This window comes from Ambystoma mexicanum, chromosome 9 (genome assembly GCF_040938575.1).
Source record: "Ambystoma mexicanum isolate Mex_15411 chromosome 9, UKY_AmexF1_1, whole genome shotgun sequence".
In the NCBI taxonomy this organism is placed as follows: domain Eukaryota; kingdom Metazoa; phylum Chordata; class Amphibia; order Caudata; family Ambystomatidae; genus Ambystoma; species Ambystoma mexicanum.
The window spans coordinates 554,533,750-554,557,782 of NC_090931.1; the positions used below are offsets into that span (position 1 = coordinate 554,533,750).

General features: G+C 46.7%; 2 protein-coding genes across 3 annotated transcripts in view; one reads left to right on the plus strand and one right to left on the minus strand.

Moving 5' to 3' along the window:
* PRR11 (proline rich 11) overlaps positions 1–24,033 on the minus strand; it is a 231,101-nt gene that overhangs the window by 147,892 nt on the left and 59,176 nt on the right. The window lies entirely within an intron of this gene.
* On the plus strand, positions 19,575–20,038 carry LOC138489669 (protein S100-A10-like). The gene has a single exon (XM_069617327.1). The coding sequence runs from the start codon at positions 19,608–19,610 to the stop codon at positions 19,869–19,871; it is 264 nt and encodes an 87-aa protein (XP_069473428.1). The 5' UTR covers positions 19,575–19,607; the 3' UTR covers positions 19,872–20,038.

Consider the following 24,033-nt stretch of genomic DNA (forward strand, 5'->3'; position numbering starts at 1 on the left):
TACTTGGTGAAACAAACCTCAACCTTAGTTGCATTCCTAATTAGCCTTTTGTAGGACTACACAGGCCTTTGAACTCTACTTGAGAATATGATCTGAATGATGTCAAACAATGGTCTGTAGTAGCGTGATGGAGAAGAACAAGTTACTTACCAACTGGTAATGTTCTTTCGACTGGATGTTCCTCCAACATATTCCTCATCTTCGATATTGTTATCATCAGCTTTGCTGCTCCGGGAAAAAAGAAATTTCACACCAGAGGGTGCTGTGCTCGATGTTATGGCGCTGATGTCCCTCGAGGGCTGCTGTAGAGCGTCACCACCATCCGTATTGTAAATAGCTCGAGCCGCGCCCTTTGGCTTTGGTTCTGTTTTTTTGATATCCTCAACTGAGGAGTTGACCAGACGTACCCTTATACTGCAAGCTCTCAAGGAACACAGAGTGGGGATTCACTTAAATTGTACGGTGGGGTAGGCTGGGAGGGTCGATGAGGAAAATGTGGGAGGAACATCCAGTCGAAAAAACGATACCAGTTGGTAAGTAACTTGTTCTTCGAATGGATTGTGTCCTCCCACGTATTCATCATCTTTGATAGACTCCCAAAGCAGTGAAAATTTGGAGGAGGGAGTACCAATTAAGTCTAATCATGGACCTTATGAAGAACGGCCTTTGCAAAAAGACCTCCTTGTGATGAGGTCGAATCTAAACAATGTTTTATAAAAGTGTGCATAGACGACCAAGTGGCCGCTGCACAAATATCTTGCACTGGGACACCCCTTTGAAGAGCCCTATGAAGTTGCCATGCCCCTAGTAGAATGAGCTCTTAGCCCAGCTGGAGGGTCTTTACCTGCCAATCTGTAACAATCTCCAATTGCCAAAATTATCCATCTGGATAAGGTCTGTTTTGTTATTGCCAGGCCCAAATTGTGGCCGGTATATCCAAAAGTTGGTCATTTTGTCGAAACTTAGCCAGTCTAGAAATATAAAAGCTGAGAGCCCTTTTTGGGTCTAGCCTGTGAAGTCTTTCCTCCTCCTTACTTGCATGAGGTGGAGGATAGATAGATGGCAGTGTGATTTTTTGAGACAAATCAAAGTCAGAGACTACCTTGGGTAGGAATGAAGGTTTGACTTTAAGTATTACTTTATCTTTATGGAAAATAGTATGAGGAGGCTTACAAGAGAGCCTGCAACTCACTCACCCGGTGGGCTGATGTAATAGCCACTAGTAGTATTGTTTTCAATGTGAGAAGCCTTAGTGGACAAGAATGCAAAGACTCAAAAGTAATGCATGTAAGAAATGTTAATACTAGATTTAAATCCCAAACAGGGACATGGAATGGGACTGGTGGGTACACTTCTTCAGAGGAGCGCTTAAGTATAGAAAGCGCTACTAGGTATCCTTTCGTTTTACCAACCTGGAGCCCCAGATTGGCTAGGTGTAATAGGAAACAAAGCACCATAGGTGTGCCACAAAGGCATGGATCCACATTCTTATCCTTGCACCAGCTACTGAACTTATTCCAACAACACTGGTACAAGGATTCTGTTGCTGGCCTTCTGGCCGAAAGCAGAATCTCCATTACATCGTCAGGGAGGTCCCAATCCTTATATCTCAGCCTCTCAGAAACCATGCGTGAAGGCTGAGTGTCTTGACCTCTGGATGGAGAACCCGACCTTCCTCCTGCAAGAGAAGATCCTCTCTTTGTGGAAGATGTATTGGAGGGCAGATGGACATGTCCAGAAGGTCCCTGGCTCAATCCGGAGCAGTTAGGATCATGGTTTTCCTGAACTTTCTCAACCTCCTAATTACATGAGGAATCACGGGGACTGGAGGAAACACGTACAGGAGTGGAAATTCCCAGTCCACTATGAACATGTCTCCCAGAGCTCCTCTTGGGGGAAAATTCCTTTGAGCAGTACTGATCGCACTTCCTGTTGACACTGGTCGCGAACAGATCCACTTGAGGTGTTCCCCAAAGGATGAAGATCTCTTGAAGGACTTCCTGAGCTAGTTCCCACTCGTGGGATACTGTGCTCTGCCTGCTCAGAGTGACTGCCGCCGTGTTCGGCTCTCCAGCTAGGTGAACTGCCGACAGAGAGATTCCTTGTTGTATTGCCCAGTACCAGAGCTCCATTGACTCTCTGCACAGTGGTAGTGACCCTACACCTCCTCTCTTGTTGAGGTAGCACGTGGCCACTGTGTTGTCCGTCATTATCAGGACATTCTTTCCCCGTACAGAGGGCAGAAAGGCCTTCAGTGCTAGTCTGATTGCCCTCAGCTCCAAAAGGTTGATGTGTAGTTTGGACTCCGATGGAGACCAACGACCGTTGATTGTCAGATCGTTGGCCTGAGCTCCCCACCCATTGAGTGAGGCATCCGTCACTATTGTTCCCTTGAGAATATTGTCTTTGCAAGCCCACCAAACTAGGTCTTGAGCAACTTTGCTCGGAACTTGCAGATGTTCCGACATATTCCCTGAAAAATGGGACCATTGAGTCCTGAGAGCCTATTGAAGGGATCTCATTCTCAATCGGGCTTCTGGCACTAGGAAGATGCAGGATGCCATGAGACCGAGAAACCTCAAAAAATCAAAGGCCGGAAGCTGTTGGGCATTCTGAAATGTTGTTACCATCTGCTGAATGTGTTGAGCTCTCACCTCGGGAGGTGAGGCTTTGCCTGAGGAAGTATCCAAGACCGCTCCGATGAAGTGGAGTCTTTGGAATGGTTTCATATGGGACTTCTTGTAATTGAGGGAGAAGCCCAGTTTGTGTAGGGAGTGGCAGGTGATATTGAGATGTTCCTGGGCTTGCTCGGGTGAACGGGCCCTGATCAGCCAATCGTCCAGGTAGGGACAGACGTGAATCCCCCCACTCATGAGACTCGCTGTCACTACCGCCATCAGCTTGGTGAAAACCCTTGGGGCAGAGGTCAGCCTGAATGGCAGAACTCGAAACTGATAGTGAGAACCGCCAACCGTGTACCTCAGGTACTTCCTGTGCTTGAGATGGATTTGCACATGAAATTAAGCATCCTGAAAGTCCAATGATACCAACCAGTCTAGGAGTTGGAGAACCTGAAGGATCTGAGAAAGGTTAACCATCTTCAACTTGTCCTTCCTGAGGAATTTGTTCAAAAAGTCCAGGTTGGGTCTCAATCATCTGTCCTTCTTGGGAATGAGAAAGCAGGGGGAATACCAACCCTTGTTCCTCTCTGCTACAGGTACATGGTCTATTGCACCTTTCTCTAGCAGGGTTAAAATTTCCTGCAACAGGAGCGGATTTGGAATTTTCACAGAGTTGTATCCCGGTGGATGGTCCTGAGGCGTTTTCGGAAAAGGAAGGCAGTAACCTTGAGCTACTGTTTCCAGTGCCCAAGCATCTTAAGTAATACCTCACCATTCTTTCGGATGTTGAGAGATTCTGCCTCTCACCGGGTCTTGTGGGTCAAGACCTCAGAGTGGCTTAGAGGCGGCTGCAGTAGCTGCTGAGGGGACTGTTACCGCTGCTGGGGCTGATCCCTTCCTTGTCCACCACAAGGAAAATCTTGTTTGTCCCCTTTGACTAGCCTGTCCTCTTCCTCTTCCAAATGAGGAATAGAAACGAAAAGGACGGCCCCTCCAGGAAGATGAGACTGAGTAGGAGTGTTGTTGAGGTTGACGTATGAAGTGATTTAGCTGCCGCCTTAGAGGTTTGCAGCTTCTCTAGACTCTCATCCGCCTTGCTGCCGAACAACCTCAAGCCGTCAAAATGCATATTGTGATAGCCTGGCCTGCACATCTGGTGCAAAGCCCGACTTTCTCAGCCATGCAAACCTGCGTAGTACAGTGCTAGAAGCCATGGACCTGCTGATGCTGTCAGCAGTGTCCAGTCCTGACTGGAGACATTCCCCCATTGCTTCCTTTCCATCTTTCACAATAGCCAGGAAGCCATCTCGGTCCTCGCCTTCCGGAATGTGCTGAGCCACCATGCTAACCCAGTCCAACCAAAGGGTGTAGGTAAGCCTTGCAAGGGTACAAGTAACATCGGTTGACTTTAAAGCCATACTATTCGAAGAATTTTTTTTGCGAGACCAGGCATCAATTCTCTTGTCATCCCTATCCGGGGGAATATAGGGATACGCAGACTGTCTAGTGGATGTAGCTGCTTGGACCACTAAGCTTTCAGGCGTAGGGTGCTTTTGTTAAATAGTCTGGATCAGAAGATGAAGGTCTATATTTTTTGCCAACATTTTTACTTACTGCAGGTCCAGATTCTTGCGTTTCCCAGGTGGCCATGACCTTCCTTTGAAGGGCTGTATGAAAAAGGTAGTACTGGATCCTTCTGAGGACCCTGGCTCAAAACATCTGTCATCTTGTTCGAAGGTAGGAGCATTCCTGCTCCAGCCCATGAACTCCACAACCCTATTCATAATATTTCTGTGTGCTGAATCAGCATGATCAGCTTGGTCAGGTTTGTCAAACTCCAATTCAGGCGAAGTGTCTCTGCCACTAGCTGATTGGAGACAGTCGTAAAGATCAGACATCTTTGATTCTGGGTCAAGCAGCTCCTCAGGAGCGTTCTTTGTCCCATATCTCACCCCAAATGGTTAAGAATCCTCCTCAGAGGATTGGTCCTCCTCATAAATAGAAGTCATTGGGCCTCATTACAAGTTTGCCGGTCTGGGATCTACGGTATTGGTAAGCTTGCCGGTACCGTAGTTCCTGGACCGGCAAACTACGAGTTGTGCTCGCAGGTGCCTTTCTGCCCGCCAGGTCCGACCTGGCAGGCAGAAAGGCACCTGTGAGCACAGCATGTCGGATGCACCGGCACCGTTATTAGCGGTGCCGGTGCATCCGACCTCCCCATTCCCACTCAGCCCTATGAGGCTGAATGGGAATGGGGAGCATCTTTTTTCCGGCGCCCGTGAATGGGCAATTGTCAGGTAATGACCCGGTAATTGCCCATTCGCAGGTGCTGGAAAATATTGCAAGTTTGGCGGCAGCCTGACGGTTTTACCGGCAAGGCTACCGCGAAACTTGTAATGAGGCCCATTGACTTGAAAAAGTCTTTCCTAGGCAAATGGGTATAAACTTTACCTGTGGGTTGAGGATATGAAGGCATTTTCGCCAATGGCATCAATGCTGTCTTCGACAGATGCGATGATGTTGCAGACGCTGGCTTCGATAAAGTCGAAGTTGCCTTAGATAAAGGCGTAGTCAAGAACGGTGTCGACAGAACCTTCGACACTGCTGTCGACAAAGGTTTGGAACCTGATGGCATTTTGTCTGATGTTGCCGTCGATTTCGATAAGCTTGACTTGCTCTTTTTATGAGGTATCAGAAGGTTCTCTAGACGGTCCCCTCGACGATTTCTCGAGCCCGATAGTCTCTGACCTTCCTCGGTCATCTGAAGGATGAGCTGGGGCAAGGTCTTCGTGTGACGTTGAGGGGGGTCGGGCCGCATTCTTGAAGATTCACATCAATAAGGCTCTGAAAACCTCCCCTTTTTTAGGGGAATCATGTTTAGTTGGACAAGTGGGGAGAAGTAGAAGAAGATCTGTGACGTCTCTTCTTCGCCTTCTTTGAAGAAGACAAAGATTTTCTCGACCGACTCCTCGATAGGGCCTTCTTAGACTTATGCTGGGACGAGGCTTTATTTCTCTTCGAAGAGGCCTTCAAAGATTCCCTCCCCACCGCCAATTAACGTTGTTGTTCAATGAGAGCTATTCCTGTCGTATCCTGACAGGACCTGCAGTCATCGGTCTGATAGTCGGGACCCAGACACCACAGTCAGATGCCATGGGCATTTTCTTACCGCAATAGTGGAATTTTTTTAAACCAGTTTTTGGGGTCGAAGGATTTGAAGATGAAGACATCTTGACGAAAATGGGAGCGCTGTTTTCAAACAAACAAAGCGAAAGCTTTCGGAAACATTTAACTGAAGCCAACGGGCGCAGCTCGAGCTATTTATACTACGTATGACGAAGCTCTACAGCAGCCCTCGAGGGACATCAGCGCCACAACACTGAGCACAAGCTCCTCTGGTGTGAATTTCTTTTTTTTCCCTCAATTATTAAAATGTATTCTCGTTTGCACCTCCGGTTCTGCAGGCCTGTCATGCTAGAGGGTCAAGGAAGAGGCATGGAGTTGTATTATCTCTGCCTGTCGGTGCCCCACGTTCTCCTGTGATTATAGAAATGAGGTGAAAGAGTAATTGCAAGGTTTTGGTATTTTCTGCCATTGTTCCTGGGGACTCCTCACACTTCAGGTGGGTCCTGGCTGAAGGGCTACTGAGAGAAGTAGTCTGAAACATCTACAAAGACAGATTTCAGATCCCTGTCCTATTTGAGAACTTACCAGTTACTTTACATAACAAGGGCTAAACTGCAGCTTTCTGAACCATCAGTCAGACAGTTGTACATAACAGGGTTTAAAAAGATCGCCACTGGAACTAGTTCGCATCACTTTTGTCAGACTTTGTTGCAAACTCACAAACAATTTAAAGGGTTCCCACATAAGCCCATCCGGCTTTCACCCACATCCTCCAATCCAACTAATTTCCAATCCTTTACTTACCACGCTTCTGGTTATTAATGATCAATGGAAAAGGAGATTGGATCATGCATTGAATTAAGAGGATTAGGGACAGTTCAACCACTTACTTTGCCAAAAGGTTGGAGGACTCTTTGGAGGGATTGGGCAATGAAATATAAAAGGTTACCACAAATAATTTCTTAGAAATCAATTTTGGACTGAAACCAAAGACATGATTGTGCACATTTATGAATGAATCCTTCATTTCCATAGTTTTACTCAGTGACCAACTATGAGGAATTAAGTAGAACATACGAACCACAATGAATGGCTGTACCTTTATACTTATTGTGATAGTCAGGTCGCTGTGTAGGCCTTTCACTATTACTACCTTCTTTTCTAGCAGTGATTGAAATAAGGATTTGACTAGCAGGAGCTCAAAACATCTCGTAGGTGTTCAGCATCATTCGAGAAGCAGGAGCTACCTCTGAAAAAGGAGCAGTTATATAGCGTTTTGCGAATGTAACTCCTATATAAAATGCAAACTATATCTTTGTAAATTATATACAACCAATTATGTGTTTAACATTTTCTAGAGATGGCACAGCTCCACCCGACTAGGCCGAAACACATGTCTGGGGTTGCTGTTAGCACTCTTGTTCAAAGGGAGTTTGCCAGGCATTTCGGTGCTGGCGTGCCCTTGAGAGTGGTACAAAGACTGATATTTAATTTTTTTCATTGTGCATTTAGTCACAAAAAAATGACTTTTTACACATAAGACTGATATGATAATGGCTATTCCTCCTTTGTGAAAAGTACAGTGAGCAAAAAGTGATGGCTGCGACTCTCAAAGTGGATAAAAAACACAGAAAAGCTTTGCATGCCATGTTCTTTCTAGAGCGAGGGGTCTGCTACCTTTTTTGTATCTTCTAGATGTGCCTTAATGCTCATTTATACACATTCCCAAACACACAAAATGAATGCCACTTAGGTATGTGTGTATAGCACCAGTTGGCTACGGCAAGCAAATGCGGCTCCTGGCCGCTGTTGGTGTGAAGCCAACCATGCCCTCCGAGGCTATAACCGGAAACAAAAATCGCTATCAGTAATTACAATTTTGAACCCGGTCTAGTCCCTGTACCGATTTCAAATCCATATTTTTATGAGAGTAAAGCAGTACTGGGATATATTTAGGCCCAGCACAATAAGCGTGGCTACAGGGTGCATAGTGATCACCTTCTAGAAAGCTAGATTGTACTAAAGAGGTGAGTAAACAGTGATTATGCAATTTCTCCACAAATGCGAATTAATGGAAGAAAGGCCTTCATCGGTTGAATAAAGTACTTGGGATTTCCAAAACGAATTAGCAGTTGACGCCGCGAATTACAAGTTATGAGATTGTTTGCAATGCAGTGTGCGTTTGAGAGCACAGTTGTGGAAATTAAATTGCTCACAGCAGTCCAAAAGTAAAGGCAAAAATGTGTGTGCGAAACGTCCTCTTTCTGATACTGGTAGTTGTGACCATTTGCGAGCCTGTCTCGCGTTCTTTTCTGCCCATATAATCGTGAACATGATGCTCCAAGTTATTGAAGTGATGGTTGATCTATGTAATATTTTTCAATAATGGACATAGGAGGATTCTTACAGCTACGAAGGTTAGTTATTGCCTCTTTTAGTAAATGTTCAAATCATAGTTGATTTCATAGGAAAGGCATGTTATTTAATTCCCAAACATGCTGCTTAACTAGTGATAAGAGGAAAGAAAATCAACAAGGTTCAGAACCATTACCTTGAGACTTTGTCGACGTCCTCTTGTAACCTAAATGAACCCCAAATTCTAAAGCAACTTTATTAAAAAAAAAAAAAGGTTGTGCCCAGGTCAGAAAGGAGAATCTCAAAATGGGCTCCAATGTAATCCTAATCTCAATTTTTTATCATGAAAATGGTGAAAAATTGGTGGCCTTTTAGGGGGCTCCAAGTACAACCGAAACAGGGAAGGAGACAGAAGGCATCCACAGCTTAAGCCGCTATAGATTTGAAAGACATTTAATAGGGCCAACTTGATAGAGAGTTTAGACAGCATGAATCTACGATGATGGAGAAACAATGGAAGGTAAGCATGCAATTAAACTATTGGACAACAATTTGGAGAATATTTTTGCATCAACATTTAGCTCTTGAATAAGGAGTAAAGACACGGAACAGAGAGAAAGTGGCAGAGAAAGTGGCAGAGAGAAGGGGCGAGAGAGAAAGGGGGCGAGAGAGAGAAAGGGGGCGAGAGAGAGAAAGGGGGCGAGAGAGAGAAGGGGGAGAGAAAAGGGGAGAGAGAAAGGGGAGAGAGAAGGGGGAGAGAGAGAGAGAGAAAGGAGGAGAGAGAAAGGGGGGAGAAAGGGGGGAGAGAGAAAGGGGGAGAGAGAGTTAGGGGGAGAGAGAGAGAGAGAGAAGGGGGAGAGAGAGAAGGTGGGAGAGAGAAAGGGGGAGAGAGAGAGAGAAGGGGGAGAGAGAGAGAGAGAGAAGGGGGAGAGAGAGAGAGAGAGAGAGAAGGGGAGAGAGAGAGAAGGGGGAGAGAGAGAAGGGGGAGAGAGAGAAGGGGAGAGAGAGAAGGGGAGAGAGAGAAGGGGGAGAGAGAGAAGGGGGAGAGAGAGAGAAGGGGGAGAGAGAGAGAAGGGGGAGAGAGAGAGAGAAGGGGGAGAGAGAGAGAAGGGGGGAGAGAAAGGGGGAGAGAAAGGGAGCAGAGAGGGAAGGGAGCAGAGAGGGAAGGGAGCAGAGAGGGAAGGGAGCAGAGAGGGAAGGGAGCAGAGAGGGAAGGGAGCAGAGAGGGAAGGGGGAGAGAAGGAAGGGGGAGAGAAGGAGGGGGGAGAGAAGGAGGGGGGAGCGAGGGAGGGGGGAGAGAAGGAGGGGGAAGCGAGGGAGGGGGGAGCGAGGGAGGGGGAGCGAGGGAGGGGGAGCGAGGGAGGGGGAGAAAGGGAAGAGAGGGAAGAGAGAGGGAAGGGGAGAGAGGGAAGGGAGGGGAGAGAGAAAAGGGGGAGAGGTGGAAGGGGGAGAGAGCAAAGGGGGAGAGAGGGAAGGGGCAGAGAGGGAAGGGGCAGAGAGGGAAGGGGCAGAGGGAGTGGAGTGCAAGGGGGAGGAGTGCAAGGGGGAGAGGGTGGAGAGAGGGGCAGAGGGGGAAAGGGGAGAGGGAGAAAGGGGGAGATAAAGGGAACGAGGGGGAGAGGGGGAAGGGAGAGAGAGGGAAGGGAGAGAGGAAAAAGTGAGGAAAAAGGCAAAGGGGGAGAGAGGGAGAGTTACTCTGCAGGCTTGCGCCTCTCTTCTCTGTTGGTCTGGCAGGAACTTTATGTTCCTTCCTACGACAAGATGGGACAATCCATTTGATCTGAGCTTCATGCGAGGATGGCAACAGTAATGGGTCAGAAACCACACCAGGCGCGACTAGGTAGTCATACAGTAGTCTCTTGCAAACCTCATATAGCCAACAAAATCATTAACTTCCTGAGAAAAGGGAAGATAACACAGATCCCATTTTAGGGATTGCCTGTCCTCTAAGAGGAGGCAGGGTGGGGAAGGTCAAACCAGTGGGATCTCATTTGCCCTGTCCCCTAGGAGGCGTTAAGCTTAGCAGTCTCCCCCTTCGTGATTATGAAACAACATTTTTGGTAATAGGACAGTAAAAACCCAGAGATTATTTAAACAATCTGCGACATTAACGTACTTGTGATCTTTTTTACACAACGTTCAACATTGTGCTCCACTGCATTAGCACAATGTTCTTTGCTACATGATTCTAAAAATGGTCTCATATTGCTTATGTTATGTGCATATTGTTCTCTGTAAAGCTCTCTGGTTAAAAGCGCTATACAAAATTCAATAAATACAAATGTGCAGATCCAGATATTTCTACATATTTCCAAATTGGAGGTCTAAGGGGTCAGTAATGTGAGGCCCACAACTAAGTTAGTTTAGGTTTCTCAAGGTTTGACATTTTATTTTACTCTACTCGGGGATTCCCTACCTAGTCTAAGATCCAAGGGAATACCTCATAGCATTCACATAACTAACCCTCACACTAAACAACTAAACATTCAAAGTAAAGCATAAACAACATAAATAAAGGATTACCAAATAACCAATGTCTTGGATGACTTCTACTTATTCTGGGCAGATTCCGGTCCCCCAGAAATGGGCAAAGTCAATTTCTCCCAAGGAAAATAAAGTCTTAAATCAGTTCAGTTCCAAAGAAAAAAGAGTCACCGAAACAAAAACCCATGGGTAAAAGTTTCTTTTTCGTTGGATGAAGAGCTTCCCTTTCCAAGTTCCACAAAGAAAACAGCACCTATGGTAATCCTGGATAATGTTCAAATCAAAATGTATCACTTCCACTTTGACAACAACTTTGCTTTTTTAACTCCTGCAGCATCTTGAATGCAATTTGTCAGGATGCCCCTCTTAAAGGAGTTGCTCTCTACTTGGCAACTTTCTCCTGACAAGGATACTGTGAAAGCAGACTTCTTTGCCTCACAGACTGCTACAACTTCATCAAAATGAAAATGTTCTGACAAAAGTCTAGACAACCACAGTTCTACTACTTTCTGCTGCAATGTGAGATTGTGGAATCATGTTAGGCAACTTAAACAAGACTTTTCGACCTCTACAGGTTGGCAAGACACTCTTTCCACCATTACAAGAAAGGGCAGCCTCTTTGCCTCTCCTCCAAGTCTTGTAGCTACCACAAAATCTGCCTTAGCTTCTAACTGCCACAGTTTCAGCTTCACAGATTCTGGATTAGTTCTTGTTAAAAGCACCCAGCTCCCTTCCCCAACTTCATGTGCACCTTCTACTTGCGAGTTCAACAATTTCTGCAACAATTGAATGTTTCTGTAGAATGTTACAAGAGTCAGGGTTCACTTCAAAATCAGATTTAGGAATACGCGATTTCCCTTTGATGGCAAACTCCAACTTGCTACTTACGTTCCCTTTAATTCAGACAGCATTCGTCTTTGACAATGATCCGGAAACGCAATATTTCATACACGACCTCTCTGAAGTTAAACATTCTTGCAATTCTTTGGGAAAGTCTGCTACAATTTATTAAACCATTACCGCTACAGGACCAACTCAGAGTCTGCAGGTGAAATCTGCTCTTCCTTCGCTCCGGCATCCCTCGTGTGGTCACACTTCCTAGTGATCTGCCAGACTCCTGCTCTGCTTCTACTGCTGCCAACCTTCCAGCTCCTGTTCCAGCTTCATTCCACTGCTCCTTCCAGCAGCAGCCTTTTATGCCCCTCCGATGGGTTAATTGGTTTCAGGTGCAGACCCTTAGAGTGGATTGTCTGACCTTGCCACAGACGGTTATGCTTGCCTGCCTGTGCTTTAGCTCTACATGCCTCTTCAGTCCTCTTCTTCGTCACAGTCCATGGGGGATTCTGGGGCATGCAGTTAGTTTTAGGGAAAATAGGTTTTTCTTCTTCCTTATTATTTCTAACAGTGTTTTTACTTCCCATGGTGTAAAGAGAAGGACTGTAGGGTTTGAAATCTTTAGGGACCGGTGGTACAGAAAAGGGTATATTTCCGTAATTTCTTTTGGTATACCATTTTTAACTTTGGTTTTTATCAAATTTTCCGATAGGCAATAGAATCAAGTTCAACCAACAATAACAACATTAACAATCCATGTTATCCCCTTCCCTCTCGGCTTGACACTCCCCACTCACATGAGCTACCATGCCCGTCCATCCACTGGGATGTGAAGACTAGTCATTTAGACCAACAGTTCAGCTTTTTCTGGCGTTACGGTTTATGTATATCATACATGTGCACTTCGGCTGTCCTATTCAATCAGAGAGGCCAGTGGAGAATACAAACCAATCAAGCTTAGAGATGAAGGTATTCGCCCCCTCTTTCAATAAGAAAGTGCCCCATTCGATAAAAAAAACCTTTCCATCTTGTCAACCATCGCCGACAACTTCTCATACATAAATATGTCCCACAATTTAATGAACAGTTCCTTCTTAGCTGGGGCGGTTTTGTCTTTCCACTTCTGAGCTAGCACTACACTTCCAGCTCTCAGCATAGTTTCAACAATTTTTGGGAACCTGAAGGTTTTGGGAATCAGCAGGTGGGACCCCTAGCAAAACCTGGAGGGGGCACAAGGCTGGAGTCACACCAAAAAGGTCTTTGATCCAATTTGGGACTTTGGTCCTATATACCTGCGCAGCCAGTGACTCCTACCACATATGGAACCACGTCCACACTCCCTTTGGCAGAACAGGGAGGATCCCACAAACATTTTGGACAGTCTCACAGGGGGCAGGTGCCAAGAATGAAGGATTTTAAAATTGCGTTCCATGGCTGATGTGTACAGGTTGCCAGCAAACATTAGCTTATAAATGTTCCCTCAGGTATCATCGGTTATCTCCTCCTCTACCCTTGCCTCCCAGCATTGCCTGAAATTCTGCCTCCCTTCCAGTTCCGCCGTGACCAGTACCCTATAAATTGTAGAAAGTGCTCCCTTCCTTGTTGTAGAGTCACAGAGGATTTTCTCAAGGGGTGAGAGAACTCGGGAGGTGTTAACATGCCACTTGGGGTCAGTAAGGATTCCCTTTAGGCTTAGGTATTCAAGGACATTCAAGTTATCCATTCCCAAGGCCTCTGATAGGGCCTCATACTCGAAGGAGTTCCCCCTGAACAATTAGGCTACCCTCTCCAGTCCCCTGTCCGACCACTGCTGCGTGTTTCAGAAGTCCTTGTTACCCAGGTCCCGCGGGGCTACCCACAACAAACTCAGGGGCGAAGGCCAGGAGGAGAGGTGTACGTTTGCTTTACTGTATTCCCAGAGACCCCATATTACTGATAAGGTAGAATGGGTTCTGATGTGAAGCAGTATCTCATTGGCACTGGTCCCCAAAAAGTCCCTAACTTTTTTTGGGTGGGTGTGAATGTCCTCAATAAGTCCAGTAGGTGCCCAGGTCATCCTGTAAGTGCTCCACCGTTACTCAGAGCTGTGATGCTTTATAATATAGTCTGAACTCAGGGAACTGAAGCCCCCAAATCTCTGGGGAGAGTCAATGTGTTGTGTTTGATTCTAGGCCTTTTGTCTTTCATTATAAACTGGTTCACCATGGTTTGTAGTTTCGCAAATAAAAGTATCTGGGAGGGGCGAGGGGAGGAATGTAAAATATAGGACGGGGGCCCAGCACAGGAGTTCTAATCTTACAGCCTCTAGGATGGAGTATAGTTAACCTCTACTAGTCTTGACAGGTCTCTGGGGAGGCGAATGCCCAGGTACGGGGAGGACGAGTCCTCAACTCTCATTCCATTTACTATCTTGCTGCCTCTTGTCGCCGAGTCGTCTGCTCCTATAGGCATCACGCTTGATTTGGGGAGGTTAATTTTAATGCCCGAGAACCTGCCAAAGCGCTGCATCCGACTTAAGAGTTTGGGGAGGGATTCTGATCTGTCAGATAACAGAGGACATCGTCAGCAGATAGGGAGAGCTTAAAATCGACCACACCACATTTGATTGCCGTAATCCCTCTAAGATTGCCAGGGGATCCATGGCCAGAGTGTACAACAGCAGTGAGATGGGGTAGCCCTGCCTTGTCCCTCTTGTTAGGTGAAGGGGAGAAGGGACAGTGCTGTTAACAGCCCCTTTTGCCGTGGGGTCATTGTACAGCGCTGATTTCCACCGCCTAAAATGTGTACAGAGTCCCATTTCTGCAAGACTTTACCCATGTACTGCCACTTGACACGGTCAAAGGCCTTCTCTGAGTCAGTTGATACTAGGTGTGCTCCTAGCCGCTTACGTCTTACCTCATGCAACAGATTTATGGACTTTCTTATATTATCTGCGCCCTGCCGACCTGGGATAAATCCCACCTGATCTCCATGAACCAGAGAAGTCATCTGATGCCAGAGTCTGTTGGCCAGCATTTTAGCCATTATTTTGACATTGGTGTTCAGCAGGGAAATGGGTCTATAGGATTGGCACTGGGCAGGGTCTTTCCCTTCCTTTGGGATCACTACCATCAGCGCTGCTAGCATAAACTGTTGGAGGGAGCCAGTCTCCAGTGCGTTGAACAATTTGGCCATGAATGAGCCAGGGAGGAACGATATCTTTTGTAGGACAATGTAAAACCATCCTCCCCAGGTGTGGTACCCCCCACTTCATACCACTAATCGTGTCTATCACTCCCTGTGTGGTAATGGGGGCCTCCAGGGGTTCTGCCTTATCCACTGGGAGAGAGTTCAGAAACCGGTCCACGTCTGACCCATCCCCATTATATTCTGAAGTGTAAAGTGTTTAATAAAATAGTTGAAAGGTGGATGTCCGTGGGTCGGCTATCCGTGGGTCTTCAATTAGTTTTTCACCTCCTACTGGACGGATCGCATACACCCTCCTACTCTTTGCTCTCTCAACCTCCATGCCAGCATTCTGTCAGCCTTGTCCCTTTTCATATATTTTTGTTTTTGATAAAATGAGTTTTCTATCCGTTTTGCCGACTATGAGGGCTTTCAACTTAGCTCTATATTCTTGCAATTAGACCATTTCCCTGGGAACATTTGGGTTTTCAGTTCCCCCAACCAGCTGAATGGACTAAATGTTCCCCCAAAGGATCCTCTCCTCATGCCGTTCCCTCTTTCTCCTGGACTCCATTCCCATCAGAACTCCCCTAGTCGTGGCCTAAATGCCTTAAAAATGCTTCCCAGACCCCTGCGGTCCCCACCTCCCCGTTAATTAATTTCGAATGAATTCTCTGATCGCTTTCAGGAGCGCTAGGGCTAGCTCTTTGTCCCATAGCAGCTGGTCGTTGCACGACCACCTACAGTTATGCTGCTCCTGCGGGTTGGGGGGAGGGGGACACCCTCATTCTTACCCTCACCAATTTGTGATTAGACCACAGGATTACCTCTACGTCAACTTCACTCACATGCTCATAGTGGGGTTTGGGGGCTCTACAATGATATAATCTATCCTTGAGAAAGTGTCATGTACCTTTGAGTAGTATGTAAATAGAGGGTCTTGGCCCGGACCCTTCATGTGGGCGACTGTCACTCCCAACTCTTTATTAACTTTCTGTAAGCGAGTGGAAGTACACCATTGTCTTTGGGTTGCTCTGTAAGAACCTACCATCTTTCTGTCACTTTCAGGGTGCAGGACCATGTTGAAGTTACCCCCATTATCAGTGTGCCCTCAGCAAATGTTTGAATGTTGATTCTAACCGACTCCCAGTACTGGTCCTGGGCTTCATTTGGGCAGCAGATGGAAACCACTGTAAGCATATAGCCCTTGATCTTCCCCTTCACCACCACAAAGCAGCACCCTCGGTCCTTTGACTTTGCCTTCATTATGAAATGTAAGCAAAGAAGAATATAACGCACACTGTAAGTTGACAAAGAAGTTAAGGTCTAATTTATGCTAAATTTACCAAACCAATGTATGTTCTGCTCCTAAAGAGTCAGAAAAATAGGAAAGTACCAAGAAGAACAATTGGAGCGAAACTGACCATACATTTAATGAACCAAGAAGGAAATTGGTTGAAATGTCCAATGTACAACAAAGATGAAAGAAAATAATTCTAAACAATACAATAAGGATTTTTTGTACATAGATTGTTCAGATACATAAACAGTGAATTAAACAGAATTGTCAAAGTAGATGGTTAAAACATACTAAGAGAGAGATTTGTTTAAAGCATGGACAAAAATCACATTTAGCATACAAATTGCAAAATTAGACTTACTATTTTGTATTTGCACAGTGTTATTCAGACTGTCTTTTATCAAAGGTTCCTATCCTTTGTGCGTATTCATGATCGAGGTATGATCATGTTTTGTGGAGCTGCCTACGTGCCAGTATTGAAACTATGGATAAGTAGTAATGCATACAGAAACATTAGTTCTTGCGGTTTTGATATGCGCTGTACTAAAAGCACGTTTCGGCTATTGCCATCTTTCTTGGCATTGATTGAAGAGCCTTCCTTAGGGCAAATTGGATCTAAATAGAGTCCAAGAAGACAAAAAATTGGGAGGGGTAAGGCAGATATATAAGGTCAGTAGATGCAATCAGCCCAGTTTGTCAACAGTATTTCCTATTAAGGTTAAAACATTGTTGGAGAATAACAGTACTGCTAGCTAAAACAAAGGTGAAATGACTGCACTGTACTCACCCTGTATATGGCATAGGGATGTGCAGATTTATCAGCCTTTACGATTTGTAGGTGGCAGAAATCCTTAACCCCCTGGAGCTGCGAGGGCTGAGTCTCCGAATAAAAATTCCGAAACACTTGAAAATCCAAAAATGGATGCACTATTTTATAGAGAAAATATAAAGAAAGAAATTCACAAGTTAATTGGTGAAAAGAGGTAGGTGAAAAGGAGGCAAGACAAGATGTCATGCGGGAAGGGTTAATAGTGACCGAGCTAAAAACTCGGGACAGGAAATTTGTGAAAGGTGGCAGATAAAGCCATAGCGCACCTAGCCACGGAATTGGCGGTGGCATAGTGAAAAAAAGGGAAATGCATACCGAAGTATAGGTGTCTTAAAATGAGTACACCAAACTGCTGTCGACTGGGGTGCTCCTTAAATGTGGAGGTCGCTGGGCAAGATGTCCTAAATGAAGGCAAAGTTCATGCAGAGTGACGAGGAAAACCCGCTTTGGCTCACATTCTCATTAGCCGCTGGTGACGGCGTGGTGTCTGTAGAGACAAGACAGACATAAGGAGACTAATCCTTAAAAAAAAAAAAGGCGGATAAGATTCGCACTACAAAAGACGTGGTCAAGTGTACAAAACACTTACTGAAGTTCCACTGAATGCGAGTGGGATGAGGCTCACGAAGCACCGGAGAGAAAGTAAACCAGGCCGACAGTACGCCGTGTTCGAAGGCATCTGGTAGTCAAGGAAACCCTTGATATTACACTCCCCACTTATGAAATGTAGCTTACTGGATACCAGTAGGGCAGCTCCTTTCTTTTTGTTGGGCCGGACACGTGAAATACCTCCCCTATTGACCTGGCTTTCAAGGACAGTTCCCTACCCCTTTGCCAATGGGTCTCCTGCAAGAACATAAAGTCCAGCTTGAAGCAGTTAAATTCCCGAACTGTTACGGACCTCTTGTATGTGGATTTTAAACCTCTTACATTTAGTGAGCCCAACGCCAGTGTATTTTTTGTGTCAGCCATCGGGGGGCACAGTTTTCTCTTATGTCTCCCAGCTTTGGCGCCTCAGAGTACTTTTCCCCCGGGCTATGGTCTCAATCGTTTTACTGATTGCAGTACAACGCCGCCCCCCCCCCCACCCCACCTCTGGATGAACCTGGTTTTTGGTAGCTTGCGGAACTTGAAATGCCTGCTGATGAACAACAAACCCTTCTGAGCCGAGCCACCCCCCCCTAGTTAACCCAGTTTCCTCAGGCAGAGGTCCAAAGATACCCCAGCTCCTGTGCCCTCAGCTACCCATAAAAGGCGAAAGAGCGACTCCATTCCCCCGCCTCTGACTCTAGACTCAAACATGGATGTACTTTTGCAGGAAATATGGTCTCTAAAACCTTTCATTAAAACCACAAATCAAAAACTTCAACAACTTGATGACCGATGGAGTATCTTTGAAAATAGAATGGCTGAAGTGGAGACCAGAATCAGTCAAGTAGAAGATTCGGCTCCTAGAGTTCTTCATCATACTATTATGTATTAAAGTTCTTACAGTCTAATAGCCATTATATTCTTGTTTTGTTATGCTTGCTATTTTTGCAAATGTATGTATATTCATATATTTGTATTAAATTTCCATAATGGTGTTTAAATGTATATCTTGGAACATTAAAGTTGTCAATAACCCATTTAAAAGACATACAATTATTTTTCACCTGAAATGTTTCAGCCCATCGGTAGCATGCATTCAGGAAACCCACCATTCCATGGTTGAATCCATGAAACAAATCATTTTGGTTACAAAATGTTATAGTTAGTCCCGCTATAGGAAAAGAAAACCGTGTAGCTATACTAATTAACAAAACCTGCACCACAACATTTTATGTCAGGCCACTGATAATGAAGGGAGATGGGGTTGGGAGAAATTACAGATTGGGCACACTGTTACTATTTTCAATATCTATGGCCCCACCCAAACCGGACCCAGCATTCTGGGAAGTTTTTCAATCAATTATCCTGCAATTCAACCTCACTAATCTTATTTTTTGTGGTGATTTTAATGAGATTATCGATCCATTTATGGATAGGAGACCCAATTGAGTTTTCCAAAGCTCCAAATCTCAAATCCTTTTCCCCAAGTGTATTTCTGAAGTGTGTCTGGTTGATACATGGAGGTTGTCCCATCCCCTGGATTTAGACTTTACATTTCAGTCCCTCCCTCATGACTACTTATCGCGACTGGATTATATCTTTCCTGCGAAATCTTTGTCGCCTACATTGTGGATTGTTCTATTGCTAACATAATGATCTCAGACCATGCTGCTGTTACGGTTTTTGACTTTAATGATATCTCTACTCACTCGCCAGAGATTTAATAATATTTTACTACAAGATACCTTGTTTCTTCAATCCTTTTACGACTACCAACAACAATGTTTTTCTAACCTGGGAAAGTGATACCTTTACAGTTAATAACTGGGATGCTTTTAAGGCTGCTTTGAGAGGACATGTTATCGCATTCATGAGTAGGCATAGAAAAAGAGTATAAAAGGACTTGGATGCACTTTTTCTCCAACTCACTGATGCCGTGAAGTCTTACTATCAAAACCCCTGTGAGTTTGGACATCGCAATGTTCTGGCCTTGCGCTTTCAAATTTACAAAAAGTTAACTGAGCTGGCAACTGAAGCCATTCTAAAATACAAATGTAAAATCTATCAAACCTCGGAGCATGTATTGGGCGCTTAGGCAGTGAGTCAGCGGGCGCTGGCTTCGGGTTTCACTGGGCCGGGCCCTGGCAGGGAGTGCCCTGCCCTCCCTCTCAGCACCACTGGGAAGGTGTGCCCGCCCTACCGCTATAGACGGCAGTAGTCGGCCATTCCCCTCACTCGCTGGCTTGCCTAGGCCGGTGCTGTGCAGTCTGCTTCTCTACAGTTGCCATCGAAACCTGCCAAGATGGTGGTACCCTCTCCAATGGAACAAGCCATGGAGACTATTATGTTCAACTTCCATAAGTATTCTGGAGACAAGGGTTACATGAACAAAGATGATCTGAAGCACATGATGGAGAAGGAATATGGTGAATTTATCAAGAACCAGAGGGATCCGCTGGCAGTGGACAAGATCATGAAGGACCTGGACCAGTGCCGCGATGGCCGCATCATCTTCCACAGCTACTTCTCGCTCATCGCCGGCCTCACCATCGCTTGCAACGACTAATACGTGGCCCACATGAAGCCCAAGAGCAGAAACTAGAAGTGCCCTTTAACCCTGGAACTGCAAGATGCCATTGCAATGGGCAACTATGAACTCGTACACTCTGCCTGTCAGAAGGAGAGCGCAAGAAGGAAGCTCCTCAATGTGACCCTTCTAACCCACTACACCTCGCTGATAATAAAAAACGCCTGGTTTTTTTTTGGTAAAAAACACAAAAAAACAAAAAAAATCCTATCAAACCTCTAATAAAGCAAGTAAAGCGCTTGCATCCTACCTTAAGGCTAAAAAGGAGAAAGCCTTCATTTCCCACATCAAAAATAACTCTGGTACCACTGCAACTAATCCAGCTCAAATTTTGGATATCTTTAAAACATTCTATTCCTATTTATATACACCGGATAATGCGATTCAATTTTTATAACAATTTGGTTAATGCCTGTCTCGAGAAAATTGACAATTTCATGATGAACGAACTTGTCGCTGATCCAACTAGACTACTAATGTTAATTATGTCTCCCGAGGCCAAAGCTGCCCTTATTTATAAAATCCTTTTGATGGATGAACTTCGCATTGTAAAAATGGCCTATCCAGCATCAGTGTGAAAATGACTGACATGGTGTTTGATAACAAGACATGGGCCCTTATTATGAGGTTGGTGCTAAAAATCTGCCTTTACCGGCATGCCGGTAATAACGTGTCTGTGTAGGCTCGATCCCACAAACAGCGGGTGATCACGAGTGCGTGAGCACGCGCACCCCCGCCCTCGGCAAACCCCTAAATAGCGGTACCGGTATTAACATAGTGGTAAGAACGGGCCCGTCATTACCGGACCCGGAAGTAACGTCATTGCGCCGGAACGGGAAACGTGTTGGCGGCCATCTTCAAAAACACAATCCATTGCCATCCTCCACATACTGGACATTCACTAGCAAAACTCCAAGCACACCACGGACACAATGTCAAAGGCTACCCAGAAAGGCACTGCCCGCCTGCGGAAACCACAATTTAAGGACGAGGAGATGAACATGCTAGCCGATACCCTAGTAGAGAATGCGGATGTGGTACTCTGCAGTGACCTCAGGCGTCCAGCCCAGCTGAGACAGAAGACCATCTGGGAGGAAGTGGCAAGAAATGTAAGTGCAGTCGGCACCAGCGCACGCACAGTGCGCGATTGCAGAAAGCGCTGGGATGACCTGAGGCGGAGATTGAGGAGCATCTTGTCGGCCAATCGGAGCCAGGGGCTGGCAACAGGTGGCGGACCTCACTCAGCCATCAAACCGGCTAGATGGGAGGAAACCTGCAGCTCAGTGATAGATGTGGAGTCCATTCAAGGAGTTGGTGGAGCGGAGTTCGACGTGCCAACATCGGCAGATGAAGGGGAGTGTCCCTACAAACACACGACAACCAATCTTCACAATTGACCTCCAAATGTGACAGAGATGACAGCCAATACATGGCGCATCATATACACCTACACATATCCATATACACATGCTGGACCCACTACTATCACATCCCAATGCATGATGCCTGCAGCTCCCATACACAAATACACACCCGACACACAGATGACCTGCACGTGTCACACAGCACGCAAGTCACAACACACCTCAAGGCCCCACGGCAGACTCCATGGTGTACATGTGAACACCTGCGTGATTGCAAAACACCCCCCGCAACCTTGCACGTACCCAGTCCGCTGCAAAGCCAGACATGCAACTGATCACATGGCGACAACTGCACAAAGACCAACGCATGCATGATACAAGCACCACCATCACTGATGCCCCGCCACTCTCGGTCCCTCACAGGTACGGATGCAGACACCGAAGAAGCACATGGAAGTGCACAAGCCACAACACCAGCCAAAAGGGCCAGGGGCCAAGATGATGGCACCATGCCATCTACTTCGAGGGAACCAAGAATGGGACAAGCGGCACGCAAGACAACAACCAGTGCCCAACCAGCCACGCTGCCACCCACAGAGGACCAGCAGACACCTGCCCCTGCACCCCTGGACACACAACCTACACAGGGCGAGGACACATTCTGGTATGGACAATGATGGCACACAGTCCGCTGCCTGGGGAGACGGCTGCATCGGCACAGCATAGTGGTGACAAGGATGCTGGCCCTGACGATTACACCAATGCAGGAGTCCTCCACTCAGAGCCTGTAGGTCAAACCCCAAGCCCGCAGGTCACCCCACAGGACACCCCTCGCCAGGATTCATCAGGACAGGGCAGCCATGGAGAGTGGTCTCCAACATTGCACAGCCCATATTGGCTGCAGTATCACCACCTAACCCACCATCCACCACCAACACTGCTATATGGGACCTTGAAGGACGTCTGTCCAGGATGGAGGGCCGGCAGGAGGAGATGCAAGGCTATGTTAAACAGTACCTTGCTGAAGGCGAGGCAACATGCTGTGTCATCTGTGACAGCACTACGGCTTTGGGGACACAAGCATCTACCTCATCTGCATCTACCACGCCTGCAAGTTCCACGCAGACCAGCCCTGTGTGCATGTTCATGCAAAGTGCGCAGTGCTCAGAGATGCAACCCCCACCTCCGAAGAGGGCTCCACAGTAGCAGGGCCACCCTGCACAATCTGTTTAGCACCGCATCCAGACACATGTTGTGCCATTGATGACTTTGGATGTTAGGGGGGGGGTGGTGGTGGGTGTAGTACTGGGGGTGGTTGTGGGGGCGGCAGGGGGGAGGGGTGTTGGGGGCATTGAGTGTTAATTGATGTTGAAACCATCACTTGAATACACCCGTTGTGTACAAAACATCACATGAGTGGACATTGCTTCTTTGGTGTGTGTCAATTTATTGCTTCATAGTGCACTGTGCCCATGTATCCCCACACCCAGTGCCCACAGTTCCCAATACATGGCACCCTCTGCATCCCAGTACATCAGAGTGATTGGTCTATGACCGACTGGCGCACTGCGCGACCCTCAAGTGTGTCGCGTCCTGGCCTATATGTCCATCATCTACTCCTTCCTCTCCTTCTACTTCACCAGGTGGTGGCAGCTCCAGGTCAGGTGGCAAGGGTACATTCCGCTGGATGCACATGTTATGCAGCATTGCACATACCATGATGATCTTGCCCACTTTCTCAGGCCCGTAAATGAGGGCGCCACCCGACCTGCGAGGTAGCGAAACCTTGTGTTCAACCGGCCAAAGGTCTGCTCAATGACCATACGCGTGCGTGTATGTGCACGATTGAAGTCCTCTTCGTGCCTGTTCTGCAGATTCCTGACAGGGGTGAGGAGCCACGCCTTCTGGGGATAGCCAGCATCACCTGCATGGGAGCAGAAGGAGGTATGTGTAAGGATACTGCTCAGTTGCCATATGTGCTCAGCCTGCACATCTTTCTTGTTCACATGCACTATCCCGTTGATGGCAGCCACTTCTACATAACTATCTGCCCTGCACAGTACTTGCCAATCCATGGTGCTAGCCTTGGGTGACGTACATGATTTTGGGGCCTAGACATTGGAACCAGCAGGCACCCCGATGCATTGTCAAGATCCTTTATGTCCGCACATGTGTAGCCCCCCCCACCCTCTCCTCCCATGGCCCAGTGGGCAGACTCACCCAACAGCCAGCTACGTCGTACGACATCTCCTTCCATGTAGCGGGGTAGTCAGGATTTCCGCAGCACCATGGCATCATGCGTGGATCCTGGGTATCTGGCACAGCAATGTGTTATTATCTGGCTGGCATCACACACCATCTGCACATTGATGGAGTGGTATAGCTTCAGATTGCTATACACCACCTCCACGGCATGTGGGACTACCAACTCTACATGGGTGCAGTCGAGGACACCAATTGCATTGGGCATGCCTGCCAGTGCATGGAATGCTATTTTGGTGGCATTCGCCTCCTATGGTGTCCGTGGTAGGGATATGTAGGCCCTTGCGTGCTTTAGTAGTGCATCCAGCACTTGGTTTAGCACAACAGAGAAGCACGATTGCGACATGCCATGCATTTGGCCCACTGTGTGTTGGTAGGTGCGTGTTGGTAGGTGCCTGTGGCCAGGAAGTGGAGCACAGATGCCACCTTCAGCAGAGGGGGGATGGCTGTGCGGATGTTGATGAAGCTGACCAGGTCTTCCTGTATTAATTCCACTATGGTGGTGATGGTGTCCC